The sequence below is a fragment of the Phyllopteryx taeniolatus genome, chromosome 1 (genome assembly GCF_024500385.1).
Source record: "Phyllopteryx taeniolatus isolate TA_2022b chromosome 1, UOR_Ptae_1.2, whole genome shotgun sequence".
NCBI lineage: Eukaryota > Metazoa > Chordata > Actinopteri > Syngnathiformes > Syngnathidae > Phyllopteryx > Phyllopteryx taeniolatus.
Window position 1 is genome coordinate 8,138,944 of NC_084502.1, and position 18,873 is coordinate 8,157,816.

The window sequence follows — 18,873 nt, forward strand, 5'->3', positions numbered from 1 at the left end:
TGGCACACAGCACTGGGCAGCCCAGCTCCGAGGCTCTGTGTCTGAGTCTGGCACAGAGCGAGCTTCCCTTCTCCCTCTGGGTCCGTCTGCCGCTGATAGACTCACTCTCTGTGCATCTTACGTGCGTGTGTGTGGGTGTGTGTACGTGCGCGTGTGTTAATTATTCAAAGTGTATTAAAGCTTAAAGATGCATCTCCAGATGCTTCTCTGATCGCCGGCGTGTTTAATGGAGAGAGACAGATGAGATGAGAAGCGAAAGGTGGAGCATCCGCAGTAAAACATACGGGGGAGGAGTTGTGACGGTGGCCTAGTTGCAAGCTCGCACACACCGCCAGGGGACTCCTTTAAAAAAGTGTGAAGGAATTCTCTACGCGAATTAATAAAAACCATGTTTCTGATTTGCACTATGCAAAACTCCCCTTTGGACAATCAACTGTTACAAATTATAGTCCGCAGCTTTAATTGGATATAGTCTGTTTTTTTTTCCACAGCAACGTCAAGGATTGAGAGGTAAAGATAACGTTACAAAATCTGTAAAAAGACAACTTTGTTTTTGTATGTTCAATATGAAAAATCACACACACGCAAAACAAAAGAAAAAACAGCCATACATTTTCTATACGATTTAACCAGTTCACGGTCACGGGGGTCACACGCACACCGTCACCAAAGCCAAGCTGCCCTGAACAGAAGTCAGGCAAGTAAGCCAACACGGTGACACAAATCATAATAATGTTCCTAAAATCTTATAATATTCATGACAAAAACAAAGCAAAAAAACTCCAGAGAACATGCTGACCTTCCAAATAATTTGATTAGTAACAATATCAATATCGGTGGCACGGTGAACGACTGGTTAGCACATCTGCCTCACAGTTCTGAGGACCGGGGTTCAATCCCCGACCCGCCTGTGTGGAGTTTGCATGTTCTCCCCCATGCCTGCGTGTGTTTTCTCCAGGCACTCCGCTTTCCTCCCACATCCCAAAAACATGCAGGGGAGGTTAATTGAAGACTCTAAATTGCCCGTAGGTGGGAATGTGAGTGCGAATGGTTGTTTGTTTCTATGTGCCCTGCGATTGGCTGGCGACCGGTTCAGGGTGTACCCCGCCTCTCGCCCGGAGATAGCCGGGATAGGCTCCAGCATGCCCGCGACCCTAGTGAGGAGAAGCGGAACGGAAGATGAATGAATGAATGAATATCAATATCTAAATGACCATACATACTGTAGGTGTTCGGCTTTGGCAGATGATGTTTCAGGTTTCGAAGGAATATACGAGTAAGCAGCATGGAGACCGTGATAGTCAGCGGAAGACAGCTGTGACAGCGGAATAGACAAGTAAAAAAGGGATATGAGAAAGAGTACCTCAAGATGGCGGGAGCAACATAAACCCTGAAGAGATTCTGTGACGGGATGGAGGAGTGGGAGGAGGACGTGTGGCGTGTTTAACCATTCAGGACTTGAAAGCTTACTTGAGGGTCATGACACACGGTGTGCCTTTGCTTCCTTAAGAACTGCTTAATAATTCTCTGTCATTTGCCTTACTTTCTTGCTTCACAGCAAGTGTCAATCATTTCATTCAGATTACTATACAGTGTCTGCCGAGACAAGACAGGAATGATTTATTCCAACATTCTTAGTTATCTTATAATAAAGTTGCTTCTTTGCTAAGCGTGTTTAGGAATGTACCTAAAGTATGAGTTGGTTAAACTTGGAAGATTCCACCATGACTTCTAATTACCCATACATTTTAAGTGTCAGCCTCTCAGCCTCCAACGGTATGAACTTTTTATGTTTTATCTCGGCTGCTTTACAGCCTTTTCCACCTCGCTCTCTATCCCACATAGTCAGGGACTGAGATGAGTGGGTGGACTCTGCAAAAGAGTTCTTCCAGTTCAAAGTGTCTTTCATTGAATGCAAGTGCACCTCGTCTGGTGCGATGAGGCCTGGCCTCCTTACACCTGACTCCAGTCGAGGGAATCGCTTCATTTGAGCAAAGTAGATGAAAACCTTTCATATTGAAATGGAGCACAGGGGTAAGTCTCGGAGCTAGAATGAAAGGGAACCAATAACGTATAGTTATAGTCCCTGGTTAATATTCTTATTAGATACAACCATTCCCTTTTCCACTCCAGCCCCTGCACCTACCGCACTGGGATTTTTAAGAATTTGGTTGTGGTCTGCAACAGACTCCAACATCTCCATAAAGATGTCTGAAATAATCAATTATCCATTTTAAGGCTTTTGGATAAGATAAGACAGCTGTGGTAGCTCTTTCTTTTTTTTTTTTTTTTGTACATTCTCCATGTCCACTTCGAAAGCCAAAATGTTCTCGTATGTTCTCTAAAGGTGATGATTGTGTGCTAAGGGAACAATTTTGTTGACCCATGAGGATATCTGACCCCAAATGGAGGTGATCTAATGCAGTGGCTCTCACCTGCTGTCATCCCGGCACCCACATTTCCTATTGGTGCAAAGTCGTGATCCAATTTAAAGACGTTAACAGCAATAAAGTTCACGTCCTGTTTAAAAGTAGCCTCTGAAAAGACATGAATAGTTGATTTTATTTTCAAACACTGTTTCAAATGAGTTTATGTACCACCAAAAGCATATTGCTCCCCATGACGGCCACTAGCCACAGGCTAAGCTGCAATGTATTTCTTTACAGAGTAAGACTCGTGGCTAAAGTGTGAGGCAGCTACACACCGTGTTGCCTACTTAATATGTTCCATGTGGGAACTTGGTACGCCTCTGTACTGTCCCGGAAAAATCAAAATAAGAAAAGGTCATTTTTTTTGACTAGCTATCCGCGACCCACCCAATATGGGTCCACTTTTGGGTCACCACCCACCAGTTAAGAATCACTGATCTAATGGACTTTCTTCTTCATCCATTTTAAATCAACACCTACAAATGGACCCTCATAAGTTAACACTTACAAGATAGAATTCTGTTAAACCAAGACCATGTTTTTCGGGTTGTTTTTTTCCAGTTGTTCTTTCCATTTGCCTTTTTGATTTATCACTCATAGCCCTCTGAAAGTGTAAACACAAACAAAAAAGAATACTTAGTCTTATAGCCTCCTATTTTTTTTAAATTTGGATCCTGGATACACATATACTGTGTTTCCAGCAATTTTAGGTCAAGTTATGCTACTGACGAACTGTTTGGCCAAGAATATCGGACACAGGATTGGGCAAAATTATTCGATGAAAAAAGTAGATCAGTTATGCTGCAATTTTCCTTCCATTTTGATTAATGGTATTTTTTATGTTTACTGTAAATCTGAACACAGACTGAGGGTTGTTTTAAAACCTTTTAAAAAAGTAATAAAAGTAAAGTAAAAACAGTAGTAATTTTGATTTTCAAGTGAAGTGAACCATCGCACTTCTGGTGCATATGTTCAAAATCAAATCTGTAAACCATTTATTGTTCAGGGAAGTGTTGTAAGATGAGTTTAAAATATTATATTATATTATATTATTATATATAATTAAGTGTTTGGGGAACATAGTTTAGGGTATACAGTGGATATAAAAGTCTACACTAACACCACTATAACATCTGAACTTTATTTGGGGCTTATCAGAGGCACTTTAAATGGTAGCAGGTGTGCGCTGACTCCCATTGGACATGAGTTTGAATTCGACTGGCTAATTCTGAACAGAGCCACATGTCCAGTTATTAGAGAGTATCCACACTTATGCAGCCATCTTATATCAGTTCTTTAGTTTTACTTCCCCTCTTGAAAGGAGTTTTTATTTTAAAATTGAGTTGTACAGGGTGGCACGATAGACGACTGGTTAGCACATCTGCCTCACAGTTCTGAGGACCGGGGTTCAAATCCCGGCCCCGCCTGTGTGGAGTTTGCATGTTGTCCCCGTGCCTGCGTGGGTTTTCTCCGGGTACTCCAGTTTCCTCTCACATCCCAAAAACATGCGTGGTCGATTGATTGAAGACTCTAAATTGCCCGTAGGTGTGAATGTGAGAGCGAATGGTTGTTTGTTTATATGTGCCCTGCGATTGGCTGGCGACCAGTTCAAGGTGTACCCTGGCTCTCGCCCACAGTCAGCTGGGATAGGCTCCAGCATGCCTGCGACCCTAGTGAGGATAAGCGGTACAGAAAATGGATGGATGAATGGATGGATGGAGTTGTACAGGTTATAGGTCACATTAATGGTGGAAAAAGTTTTGACATGACTTATCTTGATCTTGTTTTTTAATATCACAAATACCTGGCAATTGAACAGGGTGTGTGTAGAAATTTTAGATCCACTGGATAAATGGGCAAATAATTAGAGTGAAAATGAGAAGGTCGATTTTATTAGTTAGCACACACACCTGCGAACCCGCTGCATATTTCTAGCGGCTGCTATCGATCCACCAGCTGATGCTGATCAGCAAAATCCTCTTCGACTGTTCGAGCCTTGATAACATCTAGATTGACATGCAATCACGCTTGGTCATCGGCAATAACACACAGAACTCCGCTGTTCTAATAGATATGTGTGTGAAGAGCTCTGTACAGTCAGTGGAGTAGAGGTCAGTTACTTTATCTTTTCTCCAGCCTTTTTGTGATCCACAAGGGCCAGAGACCACCAAGCTAGAGATAACGATCTTGGATCAGTATCTGTGAACTCAGAACAGCCAAATGTTTTAACAGCCATTAAGTGTTACACAGTAGTATTCACTTGAGGTTATACAGCACATGCAAAAAAACAAAAAAAGAAATTTGGATGATGTCCAAGAGCCTCAAAGTATAAAGGTTTCCAGTTCAGTTCAATCTTGGACCACACGAACCAGCCCAACTTTTGGTTTTGCTGTGTAAGGTGTGCATGTTCTCCCCATACGTGTTTGAGTTTTATCCAAGTTTCACCCACAAACAAAAAACACATGATTCAATTCCAGGTAGTTCTCTTGACAAAGCTACTTACAGACCCTTTCCAATAAATTAGAATATCGTGAAAAATTTCCACAATTCCATTCAAAAAGTTAAACTTTCATATATTATAGATTCAGGGCCCATAATTTGAACAATTTCAAGTATTTATTTGTTTATTTTTACATAATTTGTGCTTCTAGCACATAAAACCCACGAAATCAGGAATTCATAAAATTTTAATACCGTGAAGAAATCAGCCAAAATTTTGCAGGCTGTAAATGTTTTAAACCGGCTGTCACACACTAATCATCTACTAAACTCAAAGCACCTGCACAGGTTTCCCCAAGTGTTATTACATTACTTCAGTTTGGTTCAATTGTCTCAGTTGGGTTCAATATGGGGAAGACTACAGACTTGACAACTGGCCAGAAGACCATCATTGATAGGATGGGTAAGCCACAAAAGTTCATGGCTGTTCACAGAGTGCTGTGTCCAAGCATGTCAATGGAAAGTCTCCTGGAAGGACAAAATGTGGCAGGAGAAGATGCACCAGCAAAAGAGATGACTGTGGGCTTCAGAGAATTATCAAACAGAGAAGATTCAAGAATCTAGCAGAGATACAGAAAGAGTTGAATGAAGCGGGAGTCACAGCTTCAAAAATCACCACATTCAGATGCATCCTGGAGATGGGCTACAACTGTCGGGTTCCTCGGGTCAAGCCACTTTGGAGCCTGAGCCAACGTAGGAAGCGTCTTAAATGAGCCAGGGAGAAGAAGAACTGGACTTTTGGCCAGTGGTGCAAAGTCCTCTTTTCTGATGAAAGTAAAGTGTGCCTCTCATTTGGGAATCAAGGTCCAAGGGTTTGGAGGAAGACTGGTGAAGAACAGAACTCAACCTGCTTGAGGTCCAGTGTGAAATATCCAGTCAGTCATGATTTGGGGTGCAATGTCCAGTGGAGGTGTTGGTAAACTCTGCTTTTTTAAAATCCACAGTCACCACAACAGTCTACCAGAATGTTTTAGAGGACTTCATGATTCCTTCTGCTGAGGATCTGTATGGAAATGCAGATTTCATCTTCCAGTAGGACCTGGCCTCTGCCCATACCACCAGAAGCACCAAAACCTGGTTTGATGCCCATGCCATCACAGTGCTTGACTGGCCAGCCAACTCGCCAGATCTAAACCCCATTGAGAATGTGTGGGATATTATCAAGAGGAAAATGAAGGGCCCCAGACCCAAAAATAAAGAAGAACTGACAGCAAGCACGAAGGAAATGTGGGCTTCCATAAATCCCAGGCAATGCCACAGGCTGATTGTCTCAATGCCACGGCGCATCAAGGCAGTGATTAAACCAAAGGGATTCCCAACCAAGTATTGAGGATTAACATATCGTTTTGAAAGTACCATATTTTGATTGATTTGTGAACCTAATTTCTTTCTTTTTTTTCTACAAAAACTGAGAAGTAAATGGTGATTTTTCTTCACAGTATTCAAATTTTTTGAATTCCTGATTTTGTGGTTTTTATGAGCTAGAAGCCCAAAGTATGTAAATTGCTTAAATTATGTGCCCTGAATCTATAATCTATGAAAGTTTAACTTTTTGAATAGAATTATGGAAATAAACTTTTCCATGATATTCAATTTGTTTTGGAAAGGGTCTGTATATACAGTTCTATCTGTGTCCACCGTTTGTCTGGAAGAGCTGCAGATCAGATTAAGAAATCACGTGCTGTTTAAATTGGCATTTGGTACGATTAATGAACTGAAAGGAATGTTCAAGATGGTTCACTCAGCACCAAGCAGGAAGAAATGAAGGGCAATTTTCAAAGGATGCCTTTTGCAGGTCTCAAACAGTGAAGCTGGCTAGGGGGGGAAAGAAGATGTCTGGTCACACTTTTTGAATGTGATAACACAGAAACACTCAGAATGCTTCGTTCCTGTATTGAGATGCAGGATACGGTCCATTTTGGTGAACTAAAGAGACAATTATGTGTATGTTCAGTAACAAATATAGTACTGTATATGCAATGACATATACAGTATGTTGTGCTGTTTAACCTGTTTAACCTCTCTCTGGTTGGATTTTTCATATAGTAATCTGCGGCATGTTCACATTATCATCTGTTAAGGAGACTATTATATTGTGTATCTTGTGCATCTTTTTTTTCCGAACCACAGACAAAACTGTCAGATGGGATGAATCAACTGAAGAAGTTCCGCAATATGCGCTAGCTTCATTTGCGAGGAGATATAGATACATAAAAGGGATATTTACTGAGATGAGAGCGAGAGATCCAAAGAGGCGGAATGTTTGAGGAGATTCACGGAGATGGAGCCCTGCACTGTTTCTATGTAGATTAAACGGATTAGATACATGCACCATTGCACTTTATTGAGATATTCTGTGTTAAGCGTATCTGTTTCTTTCTGTTGCACCTTGTCCCTAATCCATATTATTGTGTAGTACTGAGACATTGCTCAACAGATGACTCATTCTTCTCTCGTGGGAGATGTGGTCATCATATTGCTACCTTTTCCTTTCCGTGTGTGTGTGTAAAGTAAAAGTACCGGTCGTTGGGGTCTTGTCCCCTCCTTTCTGAAATGGTTCATTGGACTGTAACGCTAATCCATGGGGACCCGCTTTCCTGTGGTGACCCCTTGACACACACACACACACAGACACGCACGCGTATACACACAGCGATACATCCTCATCCATCATACTCACAGAGTGTCAGCGCTGCGGGAAGGTGGCCTCGTGGGTAATGGCCAGCAGCCAATCAGTGCTCTCGCCTCATCTCTGACATCACCGTGGTTAGGACGTCTTCTTGCAGATAGAAAGTATTATAATTATAAGGAGGAACGATAGCAAGCAGACGATCTGATGGCTTTACGTGTGTCACAGTTACACGTAAATGAAGTATTGTTGTTGTTTTTTTCCTGCTTCTTATTCCTCAACTTAGTACAGTGAACCCCCACATACTCGCTGTCTGCCACCCGTGGATTCACCTATTTGCAGATTTCGTTACATTTTTTTCCAATTTTTGTTCATGTTTTTTCCAATTTATTTTCATTTTGTATTTTCTTTTTTTCGGAAACAACGGCGCAGACAAGTCTGTCAAATTGGCAAACACACGCAACGCAGCCTTGCGCTTGCACAAAAATCTGAATCCACTGGAATTTCCGCCCCGCCGCTGATGTATTGTCTATGAAGATAGAGCCCGAACAGTCAAACATACAAATACGAAGAGATGCTAACACTGAAGTAAGCATGTGGTAATGCCGGGCAGATACTGCAGGCTCCTCATGTCACTCACTAGGCCAATGGCGTCCGGAATGGATGCGCTAAACGCTCGCGTTTTCAACTTTAGTCCAACACACGATGTTCTATTTCCCTTTTCATATGCCTATTTTCCTTCTTTTTACCATTATTTGTGCTATTTTCTTCCTTTAGTTAGACCCCTTTGTGTGTTTCCCTCTAGATCCCTTGGAGATGTCATTAAATATACCAAAAACTTCTATTTCATAAAATGTAGCAAGCGTTACATATGAGACTGATAAAAAGGTTTCTCGTCACTCTCCCTAAATTTTATACATATAACGTGGTGCCCTTTACAAGACAAATTAGTTTGATTTTAACGTAAAAGCGTAACTCGAACTAACCCGGAAGTGAACACAGGCGTTTAACTTCCTTCGTATCTTTTTCCAAATGAATTACATTTTAATTTCAACCAATATACGCTGCACAGTTTTACGTTTTATGTGTATTTTACAACTAAGTGCTATTTTTATTCATGCGTGATTATGCGTGCAAGTCAACGTCACACTGTATAACAGGAAAGTCAGTGGCGTGATTTTTGTTTGTTCGGTTTGGTTGTTGGGTCAACAAATGCAAAAGTTTGATGCTTTGGAATCCTTGCTGTAGTTCCACACTTGCCACACAGGAGTGAGTGTAATTTGAAATGTGGAGTCGTAGACAAACTCAATTCTGCTGAGGGCTCACCTTCACAACCTCGATCAGAGTGTCAGTGTTTTGCCCTGTGGCTAATGTAAAACATTCCCCAGAACTAAGAATATACTAAGTGACTTCACAGTGCCAGAGGGCGAGATTAACTTTGGTGTGGAGTAAAAGTGGGTGTGTTGATATGAGTGTGTGTATGTGTGTGTCTGTGTGGTTGTGCATGTTGACCATGTGAGGATGAGTTTAGCTCAAAGCCATGCAGTTGACTCCCATGTAGCAGCGCTCCAACTTGCCCTCCCCTCCTCAGGTCTCATTTCCCACTTTAATAAATAAGCAAATTGCTCCCATGAAGGGAACCTTGCTTCTTTTCCTCTTCTTCCCCCGCGCTTCACCTCTCCTCACATTCTGCTCACCCACTGCTTTATTTCTACTCTCCTGTGGTCAATCTTTTACCGGTACTACAATTAATATTATGTAACCGTTCTTTGCATTTGCCAATTACAGTTCCGTGAAAAAGCATTGGTCCACAAATTCTCGTATTTTTGCATAGTTTCCCCACTTTAATGCTTAAGATCATCAAATAAATGTAAATATCAAACAAATATGACCCAAGTGAACATAAAATGCTGTTTTTATATGGTTATTTCACTTATTAAGGGGAAAAAAACTATTCAAAGTTACCTGAGAAAACGTATTTCCCCCCTCTCTTGTGAAATCATGAATTAATTGTGGCTAATGACAACTTTTGGTGAATTTTCACTGATCACACCCAAGCCCGATTACCTCAATACCTGTTCAATCGAGAAATCATTTAAACAGAACCTGTCTGACAAAATCAATTTGTACAAAAGATCTAAAAACAGCTGCAATAAAAAGGACGTGATCTAAAGAAATTCAAGAACAGTCTATCAGTCTGGAAAGGGTTACAAATCCATTCCGAAAGCTTTAGGATTCTAGTCAACCATAGGGAGAGCCATTACTCCTCAGTGGTGAACCTTCCCAGGAGTGTCCGGCCTACAAAGATAACCCTAATGGAACAGCAATTACTCATCCAGGAGGCCACAAAGGAACTCGGGACAAATTCTAAAGAACTGCAGGCCTCCCGCGCCTCAGTTCAGGTCAGTGTTCATGATACAACAATAAGGAAGAGACTGGGCAAAAATGGCATCCGTAGCAGAGTTCAAAGGCGAAAACCACTGGTGACCAAAAAGGCTCATCTTACTTTTTGCAAAAACAACATCTGAATGATTTCCAAGACTTTTGGGAGAATACTGAGAAATGAAGTTGAGTTGTGTGTCTCGTTACATCTGGCATAAATGTAGCAGGATAACGATCCAAAAAACACGAACAAGTCAACTTTGGAATGGCTTCAAAAACAAAATGAATGTCTTGGAGTGGCCTAGTCAAAGTCCAGACTTGAATCCAATTGAAATGCAGTGGCATGACCTTAAAAAGGCCGTTCATGCTTGAAAACTCTTCATTTTTGCTGAATTAAAACAATTGGGCAAGGAAGAATGGGCCAAAATATGTCCACAGAGATGTGAAAGACTCATTGCCAGTTCTAGAAAACGCTTGATTTCAGTTGTAGCTGCTGAGGATGGCCCAACCAGTTCGGAGGTTTAGGGGGCCATTACTTTTTCACAAAGGCCCAGGTGACTTGGAGTAGTTTTTTTCCCCCCTTAATAAATGCAATCACCATTTCAAAACAGCATTTTAAGTTGACTTGGGTTATATTTGTCTGATATTTACATTTATTTGATGATCTTAAGCATTAAAGTGTGGAAACTATGCCAAAATATAAGAATTTGAGAAGCGGGCCAATACTTTTTCACAGCTCTGTAGGTTGTCATTGACTATTTGTTTAATCATCGTGTGTAAATTTTGATTTTCAGTTTTTAGTTACCCAGCTGAGAATTATTATTATTTTTTAAAATATATATTACTTTTTTTCCCAAGATGTTCCCAGTAGCCCTTTGTAGAATAAGGAACCATATTTGGTAACTTAACGTCATTATAACGGAGTAGAACTGTATGATTTAAAAAAAAATTTGTAAAGCGTCCTTGGATCTTTTTAAGATAAAATATTATTATTATTATTATTATTATTCATACTACAAGAGCATATATGAATGGATGATTTACCTTTTTTGTTTTTTTTGGTATTATATTAATGTCTATATTGATGTTACTTAATTTATTAATAATATTATAACCTACAGTTTGATAATAACGGGTTTCAAAACCTAAATGTGAACCGAAACGTTTGTAAACAAGGGGATAAGATGTCTGTTGCACTTTTATGAAGCAGCAAGGCAAAGGGCATCATCATCATCATCCAGCCAGAGAAAAAGTTAAAAAAGATAAAGATCACTTGAGCGCAAGTGGGAAAAGAACAAGTGCAAAGGGGGGAGCAGTGAAAGAACTGCGAATCCCCCCAGTCAGAGGAGATTGTTGTGTGTGTCATTGTGTAGCGGTGCGCCACTATCTGATGCAGACTCAGCTCTGACATCTGTCACCGCTCCTAATGAAACAGCTCCCACGATCCTCTGCTGCCAGCTTTTTTGTTGTTGTTGTTGTTTTTTTTTTTTTTTTTTTTCATGTATAAAAGTGTTTGTGCGTGTGTGCACATCGACCGTGCAGCATTTCTGTGTCGTAATTGGAACAGATGCTTGAACATGCTCCTTCAACATTAACAATAGCTGCTACTTCAGACGAGATGCTTCACCGTCGAGCTCATGTATTTGGTCGCACACACACATCCTTTTTTTCATTCTATTAGAGCCTTGAGGCATAGCGGCAGTCCATCACTGTTCCATCACCACCTGTGAATACTTCAGACTTGAACAGTCGGCCATTCTTGTTGACAATCTGCTTCACTCCAGCAACCACATCGATTTGTTCTCTGCTTTTTCTTTTTTTTCGCTCTTCCTCTACTCTCCATCAAATACGAGCTATCGACTGGGACAAACCTCTCATAAAAGTTACAAGCAATTACGAAATGTGTCTATGTATTTTGAAGACCGTTATTATTTACCAGAGAACAATTGAGGATTCTTTTGATGATTGCGTGGACATTTGATGGCAGACTCAATCAAACACCAATTAAGACAATTTGCCTCCACATTATCACCGCGTTACTATCAGACCAAGCCAATGTGCTAACAAACATTTGAACAATATGTCATATATTTTATCTTTATTTTGAGATAAACATATGGAATGTCACGACCATGACTTTTATTTTTTTTTTTTTTTTTTTTTTGATAACCATTTGGCAATGTGTGCATACTGCAGCTCTGTATCATCCATTCTACACAGCTGACAAAGAACATTTGACTCAAACTATATCTCTTTAGTTTTATTATTTAGAATATGTTCACATCTTGCCTGTTTATAATAGTACAGTACATTATACACTAACAGATTTCAAATATTCTCCCTCCTGCAATTACAGTATGTGTATGACATGGTTTGAGATCTGTAATTGACTAACCTTGCCACTAATTTTAGCACTCTAATTGACCTTTTACCGACTTATGTGTTGGAATGCATGGGACAAATATAAAAGCTGACAAGTGGTACATGTTGATTGTTTGATATGTTGGCCTATTCTGTGAGTATAAATGCAATTACAGAGGATATTATGGAGCTATAGAATGTTTTTGTTCAAGTACGCTTCTTTACAAATATGGGTGGTGTTTGATTACAAAATGTTATGTTCTCATTTTGTCAAATTGCCTCCCTGACTGTGGAGCATATTAGTAAATGTAATAATAGCATTAATAATACACAATATAGTCTAATCTTATTCAGTGTAATCTGCCTGAGAGGAAATTTCATTTAAGCGCTTTCATTTGGATCTTTTTGAACTGTGGGCCTGTGAAGCCCTTTGAGATTATTTTGTAATGAAGGGCTCTGTAAATAAACTTGACGTAACCCGACTTTCAAAAAAGGTATATTTGGCTGGATGAACAGTTTCATAGAAAACAGGAATGATTGTTAACGACTTCCCATTATAACTTATGTGTAAAAGTCCTTTTAAAGTACATTTGTGTCTATCCGCTCTGAATTTGAATGTATTACCATTACTAAGCATCCTGTCCAGAACACTTTGTCCGTCCAGATCTGTATCTACACTGAGAGAACCCTCTTACTTTTCCAGTCACATCTCAACCTCTTTTTTCTTAATTTTCTTATATCCAGGAGTGTCCTCAAATCCTGCCCTCGACTCAGATCTATATCCCTGCTGGAGTTATGAGGCCAATCACGCTGCTGGCACAGAACCTGCCCCAGCCACAGTCCGGACAGAGGAACTACGAGTGTATTTTTCACATTCAAGGCGACACGCTCAGCGTCCCGGCCCTGAGGTTCAACAGCACAAGCATCCAGTGTCAGAAGAGCACAGTAAGGCACCGCGCACCGACTATTCATGTGGACAAGCCCAAATCCACAAAGCTATGCAGTTTAATGGAGACAGCTTCCAAAGTATGTTGCCCTGATTAATGTGAGCTTCTATATAGGCTGTGGAGTTTGGGGTGAACAGTGTTGTTCAGGAGATAGAGCGATAGTTTTGTCAATTGAAGGTCACACATTGGACAGTTGGTTTCCTCTTTATTAAGTGCCCTTGACAAAGTTACTAAAACCACAGTTGCCCTTGATTGTTCGGATGATTCATTCCCAAAATCACCTCAATTTCATATGTAAATGAATCCCATCTGCCGTTTTTTGTTTTTTTTTGCCAATAGCCGTGATAGTTAGCTGTTTTGCAGGTTTGTATTTTGGGAGTTTTTTTTATGTGAATGCTTTATCTTAAGCATGGATACATCCAATCTCTACCAATCCAATCAAGGTTCAACATATTTGTGTTCCTTCAGATCTGGACATCTGAAGCTGGTCAAGCGTAGCGCTTCATCATTTGTCCGTAGAAACTTATTTAACAGCTTTGCAGTGCTACGTCTGTGAGGTTTGTGTGTGTGTGTGTGTGTGTGTGTGTGTGTGTCTCGCTACAGGGGTTTCATGTTAAAATGCCAATCGTTCCCACTTCTCCATCTTCGCTTTCAGTCAAACTGCCGAGGTTAACAAGTAACAGGAGCAGACCCTTTAAGTTTCAAGTCTCTAACTGTGGTGCGATGCAGAAACAACACCAATTATTACATTCAGTATTAATGCCATTTAAGGCACTGGATAGCGGATAGCTAGTCCTTGCATTCATCGTTGAATGTGGCAGCTGTCTTTTCTTGTGCTTGTCAGATTGTTTTCCCAGCTAACGGTACTCCCACTTGGATCTGTAACGTGTGCCTGATTTACAGCCACCTCGGGCTGGTACACACATGAAGACACGGGCTGTTTTTGTCCCGATTTCAAGCCCTCCCGACCAAGTACATCGAACGCCAGACTGTCTTACAGTATCCAATAAGATTAGCCTTAGGTCTGATGTGTGTTAAGAGTGGATTCATCCCGATTATAGGGTCGGAAACTGGTCGGGGCCGACACTCTTAAATATTCAATATCAATATTTACGACCCAAAAACTTTGTGTGTGGGGAAAGCCGAGTCATCACGGCGTGAATTGTGACATGGAACACAATGTAGTCAATCAAGAAGTGCCCTGACTTACGGTAACGACTGTAAATAAAAACAAACTGATCTTACCCAATATGTTTGATTTTTTCCATTTAAGTGGGTTCCCCAGACGGCAAGAAATATTTTCCAAAGTAAGTCTTTTTGACCATACTTGAACTCCTCCACTTGGGGCAGGATCTCATCCCCAACCCGGAGAGGGCATGCCACCCTTTTTCGACTGAGGACCATGGTCTCAGATTTGGAGGCGCTGATTCTCATCCCAGCCGGTTCACACTCGGCTGCGAACCGCTCCAGTGAGAGTTGGAGATCACGGCTTGATGAAGCCAACAGAACCACATCATCTGCAAAAAGCAGAGATGAAATTCTGAGGCCAAGGACAAGAACAAGATCCCGGATACCAGCGGCCAAAATAAGTTTCCTCCGCAGGGTTTCCGGGCTCTCACTTAGAGACAGGGTGAGAAGCTCGGTCATCCGGGAGGAGCTCAGAGTAGAGCCGCTGCTCTTCCGCATCGAGAGAAGCCAGATGAGGTGGCTGGGGCATCTGATTCGGATGCCTCCCGGACGCCTCCCCGGGGAGGTGTTCCGGGCACATCCCACCGGGAGGAGACCCCGGGGACGACCCAGGACACGCTGGGGAGACTAGGTCTCTCGGCTGGCCTAGGAACGCCTCGGGATCCCCCCGGAAGAGCTGGATGAAGTGGCTGGGGAGAGGGAAGTCTGGGCGCTCCTGCTAAAGCTAATGCCCCCGCGACCCGACCTCGGATAAGCGGTAGAAGATGGATGGATGGAGTCTTTTTGATAAGTCATTGCCATTTAAAAATGCACCGCTTCCGACATCCTTTGGAAACAGCCGGGGAACATCAGTGCATACACAAAGTGTTTCTTCTGTAGTCACGTGATATTTCGAGATCAGCGGCGGCGCAAAATCTTTGTGTGTGGTGTTCCTTGTTTTGCACACCGCACACAATGCTGCAGTGTTAAATGGCTTTTTTTTTTTTTGGGGTCTTGTTGTGGGTCTGTAGCAGATAAAAAGTCTTTCAAGATTTGAAAAATGTTTGTGTGGACCAGACCTTAGCTCACCCACGACCCTAGTAGGGATCAAAAATGGATGGATGGCCTACGATAAAGCACACCTGTCATGTGCTGTCATCTGCGTTCATCTAAAATCTTGACGTTTTACAAGAACCCCACTTTGAAATTAAGGAAGATACAAGACTGTCGGCAATCCGCTTTGCTGCCTGTGGAATAAAACCAGCCGATCATCCACAGCACATGAATGCAAATTGCGATTTGTTTGACCTACTCAGACCCTTTGGACTTCTCTGTTCCTCGCTGTAGAAACTGTTGTATACATTCAAAAGGAGCAGGGAGATAATTAATAATTGCACAACAGCGCTGAAGATAAAGTTGGCAGAAATCAAATTGTTTTTGAGCAATGCAACAGATGTCAGCATTGCTGAATTGTTTTAACAATTAATTCAAATTTTCTTCTTATTGTCATAGATCTGTTTTTTTTTATTCTACAGCAGCCGGTTTAGGCAGCAAAAGAGTAATTGGAGCCCTTTGCTGGTTGCTGCCAAGCTGTGATGTACTTAATGCCTTCAACATGTGTTGCAGTCTTGAGAATCAACAAATTTATTCATAAGCGTAATATAGTTTTCTAAAAATGCTCATAAAAAAATTAAAATAGAAAATCTAAGGGGTTCAAATAGTGTTGGTGTGTGTGCATGTGCATGCGGGCGTGTGCACACACCATGTGAGTACACCCATGTGGTTTTATGAGCCTCCTCGTCAGGTGGGACTGTGATAGGATCCAATGAAGGGAGCTGTAGATGAAATGATGATAAATTGCAGCGTTGTTGTCGATTGACGGAAACACACACACGTATATACACACAGGACAGCGAGGCAAAGAGACGAATGATGACAAAGCAACGAGGGGTGTGATGGAGGAGGTTGAACGAGTAAAAGATAGACTGAATTAAAAAAAATAAACGAATGGATTGATGAACAAAAAAGCAGAAGCAGATTGCGTGGTTGCGGGGTAGTGTATAAAAGACGCACATGTTTGAGAAAGTAATTCTGAAGGAACAGGAAATCATAATCTGTGCATAAAATGTGCAGATATCAGCTATATGTATTGGGGGATTGTAAATTGTCCAAAGCATTAAATGTTGTTTTTCAGAGATAGTGCAATATACTAAACTATGTTGTGCGAAATACATTTTTTTACCCTGTTTTTCAGCAGTTATATATACAAAATACAGCATAGTAATTTCTCAGCCTAATAGAATACAATTAGCACATACACACGTACATACTACTTCTACTACCACAGCTACTACTACTCAGTACGGTATGCATACACAAACATCAGATATCATTACTGCAATCATCGGATGTGCAACTATTTTCAGAAATTACACAGTGGGTACGGAAAGCATTCAGACCCCCTAAAATGTTTCACTCTTTGTTGTATTGCAGCCATTTGCTAAAATCATTCAAGTAAATGTTTTCCCCTCATTAATGTACACACAGCACCCTATATAGAGATGGTTCTAAACCTTGATTGGAGTCCATCTGTGTTTAATTATACTGATTGGTTGGCCATTTTCAGGTCTCTCCAGAGATGCTCAATTGGGTTTAAGTCAGGGCTCTGGTTGGGCCATTCAAAAACAGTCACGGATTTGTTCGCAAGCACCTCCATCATTATTTTAGCTGTGTGCTTAGGGTCATTTTGTCTTGTTGGAAAGTGAACATTGGGCCCAGTCTGAGGTCCTGAGCACTCTGGAGAAGGTTTTCGTCCAGGATCTCCCTGTACTTGGCCGCATTCATCTTTCCTTCGATTGCAACCAGTCGTCCTGTCCCTGCAGCTGGAAAACACCCCCACAGCATGATGCTGCCACCACCGTGCTTCACTGTTGGGACTGTATTGGACAGGTGATGAGCAGTGCCTGGTTTTCTCCACACATGCCGCTTAGAATTGAGGCCAAAAAGTTCCATATTGGTCTCATCAGCCCAGAGAATCTTATTTCTCAACATCTTGGAGTCCTTCAGGTGTTTTTTAGCAAACTCCATGCGAGCTGTCATGTGTCTTGCACTGAGGAGTGGTCGCCGGTCACTCTGCCATAAAGCGCCGACTGGTGGAGGGCTGCAGTGATGGTTGAGTTTCTAGAACTTTCTCCCATCTCCCGACTGCATCTCTGGAGTTCAGCCACAGTGATCTTTAGGTTCTTCTTTATCTCTCACCAAGGCTCTTCTCCCCCGATTGCTCAGTTTGGCCGAATGGTCAGCCCTAGGAAAGATTCTGGTCGTCCCAAACGTCTTCCATTTAAGGATTATGGAGGCCAAGTGCAGCTGAATATTCTTGTGTAACCTTGGCCAGATCTGTGCCTTGCCACAATTCTGTCTCCGAGCTCTTCAGGCAGTTCCCATGACCTCCTGATTGTCATTGGCTCTGACATGCACTGTGAGCTGTATGGTCTTATATAGACAGGTGTGTGGCTTTCCTAATCAAGTCCAAAAGCCTGCGATATAACAGAGAGTGACAAATTTAAAGGGGTCTGATTACTTTCTGTACCCACTGTATATATATATTATTACAACCATTTGCTGTACAAATTACGGTACTACTTATGGCTTCGTGAAAATACAACTATTAATTGCCAGCTTTAATCATTTCGTAATTAATATTGAACTCATGCAGATAGAACTAATGTGCGTGCTCTGAGAGTTGGAGTAGCTTGTACTTTGTAATTCCAGTAGTGTGTCTGTGTGTGTGTGTGTGTGTGTGTGGGCGTATTAAAAGGCAAAATGAAAGTGAAAGATTTGTTATATACAGCGCACCAAACAGACTGTTTACAATATCCACTATGATTGATAACCTCCTCACTGTTACCATTGTGTTGAGTATTCTCAGGAGGAAAGTGTATGTGTATGTACCACAGCAGACTGTGTCTGGGGGAGTCAACGTGCAATAAATCACTGCAAAAATTAGCCAGCAGTGGATGTTCTCCTGTCCATTCAATCTTTCTGTCTCATTGTGCATTATTTAACTTCACCAACAATCAAATATCCAACCTGCACGTCCCAAAGAGATCCAGAGTATGCATCGATGCACATGATGTTGAGCGGGAAAATCGTGCACACTGAGTGATAGGGCGCATGCTCATTTTTTAGATATTTCACAGCCCGACATAACACATAAAAAGATTATTTATCCAATCATGCAGAGTTGATGGAGACTGTGGTATCACTAACAACCAGTGACCTGCTTTACATGATTTATTACACTGACGCTATCAAGTTCATGTGTGTGTGTGTGTGTGTGTGTGTGTGTGAGAGAAAGAGAAAGAAAGGGGGAGAGAGAGAGAGAGAGATGAAAATGTGGCAGAATGATGAAACTCTGAGGTCTTATTCGAAGTGGCCAAACATTTGTACACAAAAAAAA

General features: G+C 41.4%; 1 protein-coding gene across 5 annotated transcripts in view; it reads left to right on the plus strand.

Moving 5' to 3' along the window:
* The window catches only part of LOC133475469 (plexin-A1-like), a 231,610-nt gene that overhangs the window by 154,485 nt on the left and 58,252 nt on the right, over positions 1 to 18,873 (plus strand). For all 5 annotated transcript variants that reach the window (XM_061768359.1, XM_061768375.1, XM_061768394.1 and 2 more), the window contains one exon: positions 13,045 to 13,245. In XM_061768359.1, coding sequence (XP_061624343.1) covers positions 13,045 to 13,245 — 201 coding nt within the window. The remainder of the gene's footprint in view (positions 1 to 13,044; positions 13,246 to 18,873) is intronic.